Here is a 12,760-nt window from a genome sequence, read left to right on the forward strand (position 1 = left end):
GTTCAGGAAGGCATTTCCCAAACACGCCAGCCAAGTGAACCACAGGGCTCTGTGGAACCCACTTTGAGAAATTCTGATCCACATGGGTGGCCTCAACCATAAGACAAATGGTCTGCTTTTACTCACTCACTGAGGTCGCTCTCTGCCATGCCCTACATCAGGGTCAGGAAAATGCTGACTCTCTCAGAAAGACCACAAGAAAATACTTTCTCCATGCAATGCAGAACTTTTATTAAGAATAAGCATCAGCTAAACGAAGGCTCTAGTGGAAGAGGTTAGGAGACCTCCAGCTCCCCCATTCATGCCCATGAACCAAGAGGAAGCTCAGAATTTACATGCTGAGTACCACTGTGGCTACCCAACATCTCAGTATTGATTAAGTGCTTCTACTTGCATCCCTGAAGGGCCAGGAGTTACAGGAGCTTCAGAGAAACTTCTGAGGCTGCAGCTCGCTCTTCAATTTGGCTAGTCCCATGAGGCACTGGTCCCGCCACCTTCTCCGGGCAGCTAAATGCTCGGGGTCATCAGGAACACTCTTGCACATGGCCTGGGAAAAGGAAGACAAAGGAAAGAAGTAAATGTAGAAAATCACCTGCTAGAAGTGCAATTATGATTCTCACTTACATAAGCTGCAAATTTCCTTCCCAGGACAAAGCAGCCAGGTAAACCTTCAGTTAATATAGGCTTCTAAAATGCACAGACCGCCTGAGCTCTTGGACAATTAAGCCAAAAAAAGCTATTAGCCTGGCAGTCTTGATGCTCCTGGGTCTCCAGAGGATAACAACAGAAGCACACAAAGCAAAGGTACAGATGAGACATCATACCAATGGGAGATAAAGGCTCTAATGCCAATGCCACTGAGCCTGTGTCTTGGGCAACACACAGGTCTTGAAAATGTGTCGATGTACCTGGTGAACTTTCTTAACAGTGGCCTCTGAAAACTCTGGGATGGGTCCAAAGGTCTTCAAGACACGCTTCATGCCTTCGCTGTATCTGTCACAGTAGCTTATCATACCTGAAATCACATTGCAAACCAGAGTCCACACATCACAAGAACATTACACAACTTCAAACTATGAAGTACGTAGCGGGTCTTCATCCTGGATCAAAATAGTTTGAAGGTGGGGATGTCCCAGCAGTACTTAGGGACAATTCTTGGCTCTTTTTTTTTTAGGGAGGTAACTTCTGTATTTTTCTTAAATTTTATTTTTATTGAATCACAGTAAGATAAACAGTTACAAAGTCATTCATAATTGGGTTATTCATAAACAGTTATATAATGTTCCAATACCCATCCCCTCTGGATGGGCTGGAGCGATAGCACAGCGGGTAGGGCGTTCGCCTTACAAGCGGCCAACATGGCCGACCCGAGTTCGATTCCTCTGCCCCTCTCGGAGAGCCCGGCAAGCTACCGAGAGTATTCGATATGCCAGACACAGTAACAACAAAGTCTCCAATGGAGACGTTACTGGGCCCGCTCGAGCAAATCGACGATCAATGGGAGGGCCTTTACCTTTACCTTACCTTTACCCATCCCCTCACCAGTGTACATTACCCACCACCAAAGTCCCCAAGTTTCCATCCTACCCCTTCATCTACCTCTGTGACAGGCATCTCTCTCTCTTTCTCTCTTTCTCTCTCTCTTCTCTCTCCCTCCTCTTGGGCATTATGGTTTGCAATATAATACTGAGTGGAAAGGTGGTTATCATGTATATCCCTTTACCTACTTTCAACACTCAGTGATTGTCCAGAGTGATCATTTCTAACTATTTTTGTCATATTGGTCCTTTCTCTATCCTAACTGCCCTTTGCCCACCCCCTCCCACCCCTCCAAACACACACTTGTGGCACACTTACAACCAGTGACCAATCCTCCTGGACTCTGTTTTTCCCTTTCCTTGGATATTAGTTTCATACTAGTTTTTTTTATCCCACAAATGAATGCAGTCATTCTATGTCTGCCCCTCTCCTTCTGACTCATTTCAATCAGCATGATACTCTTCATGTCTATCCATTTATAGGCAAATTTCATTACTTCATTTTCCCTAACAGCTACATAGTATTTCATTGAGTAGATACAGCATAGTCTCTTTATCCAGTCATCTGGGCACTCAGGTTGTTTCCAGTTTCTGGCTATTGTGAATAGTGCTGCAATGAACATAGAAGTGCAGATGGTGTTTCTGCTGTGTGTTTTGGGCCCCCAGGGTATATTCCCAGAAGTGGTATTACTGGGACAAATGGGAGCTCAATTCTATTCTTATAAGGAATGATCATATTGTTTTGCAAAAAGGTTGGACCAGTCAACATTCCCACCAATAACGAAGGAGAGTCCCTTTCTCCCCACATCCATGCCAGCACTGGTTCTTCTTGTTCTTTTTGATGTATGTCAGTCTCCTGGTATAAGATATCTCACTGTTTTTATTTGCATCTCTCTCATGATTAGCAAGGTAGAGCATTTTTTACATGTGTCTATTAGCCATTTGTATTTATTCTTTGAGGAAGTTTGTGTTCATTTCTTCTCCCCATTTTTGATGGGGCTGGATGCTTTTGTCTTGTAAAGTTATACCAGTGCCCTATGTATCTTTTATATTAACGCCTTGTCAGATGCTATTGGGTAAATAATTTTTCATAGGGATCACTCTTGGCTGGGCATCAAATGCGAGTCAGCAGCGTGCATGGCAAATACCTATGCCCCTGGAATCACATTAACTCAACTTCCCTTCCTACAGATGAAGGAGGTAGAGGCAGGAGAGCTCCCTGAGGCATGGGTACTAGATTCTTCACAGATCACCTGCTTTGCTTCCTCCCAGATCCTAAAATCCTAAGACATGAGGCAACCACAGACTTGCCACTGGACCAGCATCTGTGCATCTGACTGAACGTCAAAATTTCCTATATCGGTCGGCTGGATTTCATATGGAATCCTGCTTGGATGTTTCACCAGACACATCTCCAACAATACATCAGAAGGGCTGCTGTGCACAGGGTCTGGCACTCCTTCTGGGAATCAGAGAAGGCCATGTCCAACCAGATCATTCTCACTGCCCTCAGAATCCCTCGTGGTCTACTGAGAACCCTTCCTGGGGGCAGGCTCTGTAGTAGAGATAGTACTGATCCTGGAAGCAAGTCTGGAGTTTCCAGCAGCTTCCATTCTGGGTAGTGAAACAGTCCAGCCCAGCCCCATCCTTAGCCCTGGGTTTTCCAGCACCCAATTTCTTGGATCCCAATATAGGGCCTTAGTATTGAGGGAGACTTATCCGGAAGGGAAAGGAGAGGGAGACCATGACTTAAAAGCATTTGAAGGGCGTTTTATGGTTGAAGTGAAGACATCCTGTCAGAATCACAGGTACAGATGGAAAACACCCTGGTGGCCTCTAGCCTCTGCACACACGTGAATCCCTACCCTACCCCACACTCTGCGGCTCCCCAGTATGTGGGACATTTGCCTGAGACATGTCATGTGGAAAGCCACGTGGGTCAGGGAAGAGGCAGTTCCCAAATCTGGGCTCCACGGAGGACACAGGCTGAGCTTCCCTAAGCTGCCTCTGGCCCATTCCCAACATGCTCCAGAGTGTTGATGTGTCAGGTCAGAACAGGGAACTGTGGAAACTACATAAGATACAGACACCAGTGTCTGCTTCCAGCTGTACCAAAACACTGACTGGCCCCTGCTGACTCAAAGTCTGAGCCCACAAGAATTCTGCTGTGCCTGCACAGGATAGCGTTCCTCCTCCTGTTGTGCTAAAAGTCTATCAGTTGGGCCTGGGAAATAGCTCAGAAAGCTAGGACCCAGCTTTGAGTTGGAACCCCGAGTTCTATCCCCTACCTGGGTGGGGGTGAAGGAGATCTGGTAGTCCCCCACTCTCCACACTCAACCAAACAACCCCTCACCTGCAGATGTATGGAGTCTTTGGCCCACACAGCTGGGGTTAGGATGCTTTCAATGGTGCCTTGTAGGTCCCTGAACACTGTCTGGGAGGCCCTCTTTCCCAAGGGTAAGTTGTTTGGAGGTGAAAGATTCAAATATGTGGTGAATTCTTCTGGGGTCAGAGAGAGCACAGTGGGTAGGGTCTTTCCTTGGCCATGGATTAAGACACTTGCTTTACAAGTAGTGGACCCAGATTTGATCCCTGGCACCCCATATCATCCCCTGAGCATGATAGTACTGATTCCTGAATGTAGAGCCAGGATCCCTGAGCACACTCAGGTGTGGCCCCAAACCAAAAAATATACATAAATAAAAGTGGTGAACACTCTCTTCTTTAAAAAAGTAATAAATTCACTTAAGTATAGCTTGATGATTTGCCCTTCTAGAAGGTTCCCACCAAGTCCCAACTCTGGACAGGTCTCCCAGATGGCTGAGAACAGACAGCAACTGGGACATTTATTTCCTTTTGGAAATTAAGCAGTTACTTCAAACTAAACAGTGACCACTTCTAAACACAGGTGCATTATTTTCCTATTTAGGGTACAGAGACACAAGGGTAGTATAAATTGGAAATAAAACAAATGGCAAAATAATGTGGTTTTTTTTTTCAGAGCACCTGTCCCACTGCCCACTCTAAACCACATAGCTTTAAGAGGTCATTTATTTTCTTCCAAATATAATACAATATCTCGAAATTCTTCATAGTTTGTAATTTCTTCCTAAATGAGCACTCAATTCAGTCTCACTAATGTGAGAACATTTTCTCAAATGTGAGCTCAAGTATCAGAGCTGAGCAGCCCTGCTTGAGGGCACCAGGGACCCTCCACTCCTGCCTGGGCCACCGATAACCCTCTGTTCCAACTGCAGAGACAGGGGCTTCTTTTTCATTTTGCTGAGAAAGTCAGTCTAGAGGCCCCTCCCAGGCTAGAGATGCTGACACAGGTTCAGATCAGCAGCGTGCGTTATCTACAATGTCCCAGTAAAGACATTTCTGCTACTGGCATTTATGACACTCTACCACAGAAGTGGCAAAGGATGAAGTGCTTTATTTTCAAATAACAGTTTGAGATTTTCTACACCAGGAAAAGAGAACCTAGTATAAATCCAATTTCATGGAAAATGGAGAGGAGGAGAATGATATTTGGGAGCCACACCCAGCAGTACTTGGGGCTTATTCTTTGCTCTGTGCTCAGAAATCACTCCAAGTGGAGTCCCTGGATCCATATGAGGTGCTGGGGATTGCAACTGAGCCAACTGTGTGCAAGGCAAAACACTACCTGGTGTATTATTGCTCCAATCCCCCTGAATGAATGCTTTTTCAATATCTTTTCTGTCATATTAAACAATGTACTTAAAAAATTAAAATAACTAAAAACATTTGTCCAATATTTAACTTTCATAGCTTTTCAGAAGACTGAGTCTATTTAAAGTAATGCTTATACTAGTAAGGGAAAATCGGGAGAATTGTTTTTCAAGAGATTACACTGAATTAATTTTCCTACTTTCTGACTTGGAATTCTTCAGTTATGAATCCTGAAGGTGAGAGAGTGTGTTTTCTAGAACTTTCAGCACAACCCATGATAGATGCAGGCACTGGGCACGTGACTGAAAGTCGCTCATGGCTGGGTGAGCCCTGACTGCCACCCACCCCAACAGAGTCTGGCTTTCAGAGAACACAAGAGCTTCAGGGCTTCACAGAAATTGGTGAGGATGATCAGAATGCCAGAGCACACAGCACCACTATGTACTTCCCTCTTCCCTAGGTCCCTCTTCCCTAGGGAGGAGAGAGGGAAGGCGGTGGACGCAGGTAGAGAGACCCACCTGAAGCCCCTTAACCTGAGAAAAATCCAGCCTCAATTTAGTTGCTTCCTTCCACACTTAACACCACTGAAATGGCACAAAACCATCAGGGAGGCTTACAGGTAAAGCCTTCACATAAGCACCTACGAAAAGCAGGAAGCTCTGTGCGGCAACTTGCTAAGCATTCATTTCCACCGAGGTGATTTCCAGAAGCTGCCAGATTCTGAATGGCATGTTTCCCAAGCCCAATGAGGTGTCAAAAAGCTGTGGGGTTGGGTAAAAAATTCTCTTTGCTAAACTATAGATCTAAAAGTTTTGCCCAAAACCAACCCACCAAACAGTTCCACTCCAAATACTTCACACAGCAAAAAGATTTAAAAAGAAAAAAGAAAAAGAAAAAAGTCCCAGTATATTCATTCTCTTCATGCCCCTGTAAATCTTTGAGGGGGAGCATTTTTAAAAAATGAAACCAAAACCTGGAGAAACATAGAATTAGATAAACAAGAGAAAATTCTGCATGGATGTAGAATTTATGAAGAACATAATTGCATCTGCCCAACGTGCAGCAAAGAGTTTCCATCTGTCTGAAGCCTCACAGCACCCTGGGGAGAGTCCTTAGTGCTGCCTCTCCCACCCACTTTACAGATGGGGAAACTGAGGTGTCCTGTACTTAAGTAACCTGCGCTAAATGGTCAGTGAGCTATACAGACCCCAACCCCACAGGTTCTCCAGTTTGCCATTCTGAGAACTTGTCCTTCAAGGAAGCTGCTTTTAAAAAGTAGCCAAAAGGCAAAGGCAGCACACAGGCTTCCTGTTTGTCAGGTGCTTTTTAAAAAAATGATTATTAGATTAAAAACAAATCCTAAAACATTTTTACCACCTCTACATAACCTTGACTTTTATGACTAGTCACTGCCCGTAACCTGAGATACTGGCTTTCTGAAAACATCAGAGAAAAGAATCCTCCCAGCTCCAATCTTGATAGATGCTAGTGACACAGTGTGGAATAATGAACATTTCCACTGGTTCGCAGCCAGATCTCATAACGTCTAACTCTGGCCTGTGGAATGCTCTGAAGTTGAAAACTACATCCGCCCACCATTATCATATTAGGCCAATTAGGTCTGCTTATCATATCTGCTTTGTTTGAAAAATTGTTATGAGTCTCCTCCCTGTCTGCCGTGCATTTGATTCCCACATTTGATTCTTAAGTTTCTGATTTCATTGGCTTCTGTTTCTATTTGTTTCAGAGTCAAAGCTCTTCTCAGTTCTCTCCCTATCAATTTCTCCTGACACCATAATATCTAAATTACTTTCTTTTTCTCAAGGAAACAAAAAGAAAATGATGATAGCTACCAAATAGTGGCCATATGCAGTTCACATGCTTCATGTGCAGTACTCTAAGTGAAATGAGTCAGAAAGAAAGGAACAGACATAGAAGGGCTCATTTGTGGAATATAAAACAACATAATATGAGACTGACACCCAAGGACAGTAAACACAAGGGCCAGGAATATTGCTCCATAGTTGGAAGCCTGCCTCAAGAGCTGGGGGAGAAGGCAGCTGGAATAAAGAAGGGATTACTAAGTTAATGATGGTTGGAGGGATCATTCAGGATGGAAGATGTGTGCTGAAAGTAGATAAAGGACCAAATGTGATAGCCTCTCAGTATCTATATTGCAAACCATAATGCCCAAAAGTAAAGAGAGAGAGTAAGGGGGAAATTGTCTGCCATAGAGGTGTGTGTGTGTGTGTGTGTGTGTGGGGGGGGGGGGGTGATACTGGGGACATTGGTGGTGGAAAATATGCACTGGTGAAAGGATGGGTGTTCGATCATTGTATGACTGAAACACAAACATGAAATTTTTGAGACTGTATCTCACGGTGATTCAATAAAAGATGGAGGAGGAGGAAGAAGAGGAGAATAAGAGGAGGAGGAGGAGGAGAGGAAGAAGAGAAAGAGGAAAGAGAAGGAGGAGGAGGAAGAGGAGGAGGAGGAGGAGGAGGAGGAGGTAGAGGAGGAGGAGAAGAAGGAAGAAAGGAAGCAGTAGCAGCAGTTTCCAGAAATGGGGAAAAAAAGAATGTGCATTACTTAAAGATATGATTGAAAAATCTATGAAATGATTCTAGACTTTAACTTATTTTTAAAATTTTGCTTCACTTTTACAAGAGCCTTTCTTTTCCTTTCTCCTATAGTCAGTGGTTACCGCTCTGAGAAAGTCAACCCTGATGGGAGAACACCTCACTTCCCTAGATGTGTTCAGAAAGTGCATATTTAAGGAAAATTCAGTTACAAAACTGCATCTGTACCACACGTCAAATGCAACAGTGCACTCAAGAAACCACAACAGCACCTACTATGTGCAGGTGCACATCTAATAAAGCTGTCTTGAGCTATTAATAGTTGCAACAAAACTATCTGTGGGAGATGATGGCTCACCAAGTACTGAACCCTTACCCAAGTCCACACCCTTGCCGAAATATCATGCAATTAGAAAATTCAAAGTCAAATAGACTCCCAGAATGTAACTTCCAGCCTCAATACTTAGGTATCCTGACAAGCCTCCATAAGCTCAACTCACATTACTTCATTACTTCTGCTTCAGTTTCCCGAAAGTTTTTCTGCCATGATAGTCTTGTCTGTCTATCATTTCAGTCTCATATTCTGTTCTCGCCCTCAGAAGACACACACAGACAGACAGACCACATTCCAGTTACCTCTTCCAGAATACATTTCTATTTCTCAGAATTTGTTGTTAAAGGTAAACCATGAAGCCATATAAAATATTCCTTTTTTATATGCATCACCAGCAAACAATATAATTGTAAAAATAATATGATTAACTATTAAAATTCCTGACAAGGCAGAAAAACAAAAAGATGTTACTCATAATTTTATCTCCAAGAAAAGGTCAGTGCTAACAATATTAGATGACATTTTTCCAGGATTTTGTATAATATTTATGTGGGTTTTTGGTTTTGTTTTGTTTTGTTTTTTGTCACAAACTTATTTCGTTTGAAACCACATAGGTTTTGCTGCTTGTTTTTCAAACCATGCCATCGTCTTGAATCACTTACAATCAAGCTGACAGAGTTTCATTCTTGGAAGCTTCCCACCCTTCCGCCAGTGATCTTCCTCTGAGAGTCAGCAGGTCACAGCTCGTGCCTCCTCCCCAAGTCCTTTGAAGTTGTTTCCAAAGTAAAAGTCTGCTGTTACCAGCCCAGTCTCCAGTCTCTGGCTGCCCAGCCTTAACTCACAGCTGAAAGTTGTTCATGTTTAGGCAAAAGTTATATCAGCAGAGTTTCAAGTGGTTACTTCCCCATATAAACCCCTTTTCTTACCTCTAAATCAGTTCATTAGGTCTCGTGAGGAAAGTAAATCTTTCCTTGTATCCAGCTGGATTCTAGTGCTCTTTCCCATAGGGAGCCTGCTCATGGGCTTCCATATGGCCCCACAAGGAGCCTGCTCATAGAACCACAGCTCATGGGATGCTCATGACCATGACGCTGCCTAGCCACTGTCTCTAAATTACCAGGCAGGGCTCCTATACAGACACGGAACAGTATCAGATTCCCAGGTGATCTCATGGAACATAACATACCGTCTGCATTGAGATGCATCGTTTCCAGGGGTCCAATGAATGCATACCGCAAGCCCAGGCCATCAGACATGACAAGGTCAAGGTCATTTGGAGACACTATTCCTTCCTAAATGGAGAAAAGGGACAGACAGTTCATGAGTTCTCTGTGTTACTATCACTTTTTTCCTATGGTCTTTAGAGCAGAATCCTGAAATACTCAACGGAACACTGAGAATTTTATTTTTATTCAATTCTGCATGTCAATATATAGAGAAACATGAGCCCTGAAGAGAGTCTTTTAGGTCAAGTACCTAATCACTTTCTCCACTGCCAAAATTGACCTGAGCTGGAAACTTGTATCTTTGAACTCTTCAGCACTCTCCTGCTGCTGCATTCCTTTTTCTATGCTACAACCTACATTTGCAGCTTTGGTAAAAGGGATCAAGGTCAAGGCAAAGAGAAAGGGAGAAAGGGAGAAAGAAGACACGGGCAGAAGTGGGCCAGAGGGAATTTCTGCATTCAAATATATTTGCTTAAGATCTGGGGGAGCAAGTCTGAGCCACCCAAAGAGCTGGGAAGTTGCTCCCAGGCTGTGTCTGTCTGCAGGCCCAGCCTTGCTCAATTTTAATGAGTTTGTGTTAAAAAAAAAAAGGAATATTCTTTGATGAAATGCACACAGCTTAGAAAGGTGTGTTTGCACAGGAGAGGCCTAAGATTACACTGCAAGGCAAATTGTCAAGTGAGAGGTAAGTGGCCAGGCACTGAGCTCAGAGCTCAGCTCAGCTCCCATGTTCCTGGTTCATTTACTTATTCAGGGACACACACACACACTACCTGTGTGGTCCAGCACTCCACCACTAGTTTATTCTCCATCCCCAGATGCATGTACCTCAGACAACCCACCCGTTCACCAGGAAGGCAGTGGGGAAGGTGACCTGCCCTGAAGCCTTCCCTGGGGGCTGGCAGCAGCATGGAGAACTCTCCAGTCACCAAGTCACCTCTAAGACATCTTTTCCACAAGCAACTGGTGGTGAGGGAAGCATGGCTTCTGCAGAGCCTCTTCCCTAGCAACCTTGCTGCAGAGAACCCCTTCTTGCCCTCTCTGCCCCCACTGCCAGTGCACTGGGGCCCCAGGTCGCAGATGAGTCACTGGGTTGTGGAAATCTCAGCTCCACCCTAGCAAGGAAGCACAACTCTGACACCTGGGAACAGGCTTGAACAAGTGGTCCACCCTACAGTGCCTCCTTTGCTTGGGGCAAAGCTTTTGCCTCACCCTGAAAGGGCAGTTTGCTGTACTACCGATGGTGTCTATGCCATTTGGGGAGCGAAAGGCCTTCACCAGGGTCCTGTGGCCAGTGGGGGATTGGAGTGGTGGTATGTGTGGAGCTGGGGAGACTGAGCCCTCTTCTCTGATTAGGAACTGGGGGTGAGAGCTCCCCCTGCTGGCTCTCCTGCTCCCCAGGCCACGGCGACTTCTGGATCCCCATCCCAAAGACAGGGTGAGAGAAAGGCAATGAATGAAGCTCCCAGGAAAGAAAACATGGACCATCTCAGGCCTGAGAGTGAGTGGGGACCGGGATCCATGAACGTGAAAGGAGGCAGGTAGTGTGTGTAAGACAGTCTTTGTCTGGAAGGACCACACTGCATCTAACTCTGTGTGTGCATGTGGAGTGGGGTGGGGCGGCGCAGGAGGGGGGGTGAGTGCAGGAGTGAGGGAAATAAATACACAGACATAGAGTCATGCTGAGAGAGCACGCACACAGTTTAGAGGATAATTCCACCCCAGAACCATCAATATCTGCCTGCCTGCCTCAATCCTTTTTGTTCCACAGGCAAACCTCCAAGTCGGCAATACCCATGATCCCTAGGAATCACCGTCCACTTCTCATTCCTAAACAGGAGCCAGTTTTTTGACCAGTTTTTAAAACTCCACAAGTAATCACATTATCCATTCTTTTGGGACTTGCTTCTTTTACTCAACCACGTTTTTAGGATTTACTTCTGTGGTGCCAGAATCCCAATTACCCAACCACAGATCCATCATCCTGGCATTGTCTATCCAGGTTGATGCAGTTTATGGAGATTTCCAGTGGCCAACCACATTCCAACAGGTTTCCCAGGTGCAGAAGCAAGAGAGACTACTGAAGAGAGCACAGGTAAGCTAAGCTCCATCGGAGAGCGTGAAGCTGCTGTCCATTGGGCCCTGGCTCACTGTGTCCAGATGGATCTGCTAGATCCCAATGTTCCCATTCTGTAAGAAGCCTGCACAAATCCATGGATCTGGGACCATTCAGGTGACACCCTGCCAGAGCTCCCGTTGGTCTGAATCATCCTTCCAAGGTTTACTGGACTGCTGAGGAGAGCTAGTTTACTCATACGATTCACCCCAGATGCAGGAGAGATGCAAACAGGGAGGCGTAGCACATGGAGGAAAGGAAGGGGAAAAAAGGAATAATATATAGAAAACTGGCTGCTGACGCTCAGAGCACTCCTGTCTTGCTGGAGTGGCGCCTAATCTGTTGCCAAAGGCATCAGGTGCCTAGAGGCACTGGCTTTGGAATTCTGTACTCGCTGGGAACTGGAACACATGGCGAAGCAGCTAGGCAGAGGCCCTGCAGGCTCTGCCTCCCACTAGGGTCTAGGTCAACATTCCCAAAAGCCTTAAGTTTTCACTGCAGCATTTATTCTGTGGAGAGCACACACACAGAGATCATCCAGGCCTGACCTGCTATTTGCCTTGGCTCTTTTCTTCTTTCATTGTGTTTCATACTTTTGGAGCTGACTTCAAAAAGGAAAGATATCCCCACAGGGAGAGGCTCCAGAATAATTGCAGATTTGAAAGTCCCATCGAAGTCAGGGAGGGGTTCCACGTGGCATCATCAAGTAAGGGTGGAGAAACACTGGCCACCAACTGTCCGTGTCCCACTTAACTCATTCTCAGTCTCTATACATCAGCTGATCAGTTTAGGAAAGGAAATAATTGTCATGGTGTCTCTTCCTCAGTTCCTTATGCCCCACATAGATTTTCTAGAAGGTTTCTCCAAGCTCGAGTCTGAGAAGCCAAATCTAGAAACAAGAAATGTCCCGAGATGTCCTTTATTTCCTTTTTCTTCTTTTTGTTTTTCCTTCTTTGATTTTGGGCCACATCCAGCAGAGCTATTCCCTGACCCATGCTCAGCAGTCACTGCCAGAGATCCTGTGGGTGGTGGCTGAGGGGACACGCAGTGCCTGGGATCCTTGGCACAGAAAGCATGTGTATCAGTCCTGATCTATCAACCCAATACAACCCAAGTTGTTTTATTTTTCTGTTGAGCTCCATTCCACCCCAAGCTTTGGTAACATGTGTGACTTAGAGGCATAATATCATCAATAATAATGATTTTTAACAATCATAATGGTATAAAAAGCATAACCAAATGCTTATATAGAAAATGGATGATCTGGTGCATGA

General features: G+C 45.0%; 1 protein-coding gene across 1 annotated transcript in view; it reads right to left on the minus strand.

The window, feature by feature from the left end:
• Positions 1-206: 206 nt before the first annotated feature.
• Positions 207-12,760, minus strand: part of CRYL1 (crystallin lambda 1) — a 133,695-nt gene continuing 121,141 nt past the window's right edge. The window contains exons 6-8 of the mRNA XM_056132804.1: positions 9,331-9,436; positions 909-1,015; positions 207-547 (exon numbers count right to left, since the gene is read on the minus strand). Coding sequence (XP_055988779.1) covers positions 425-547; positions 909-1,015; positions 9,331-9,436 — 336 coding nt within the window. The 3' untranslated portion in view covers positions 207-424. The remainder of the gene's footprint in view (positions 548-908; positions 1,016-9,330; positions 9,437-12,760) is intronic.

Source organism: Sorex fumeus, unplaced genomic scaffold, assembly GCF_029834395.1.
Source record: "Sorex fumeus unplaced genomic scaffold, SorFum_2.1 ptg000095l, whole genome shotgun sequence".
In the NCBI taxonomy this organism is placed as follows: Eukaryota; Metazoa; Chordata; class Mammalia; order Eulipotyphla; family Soricidae; genus Sorex; species Sorex fumeus.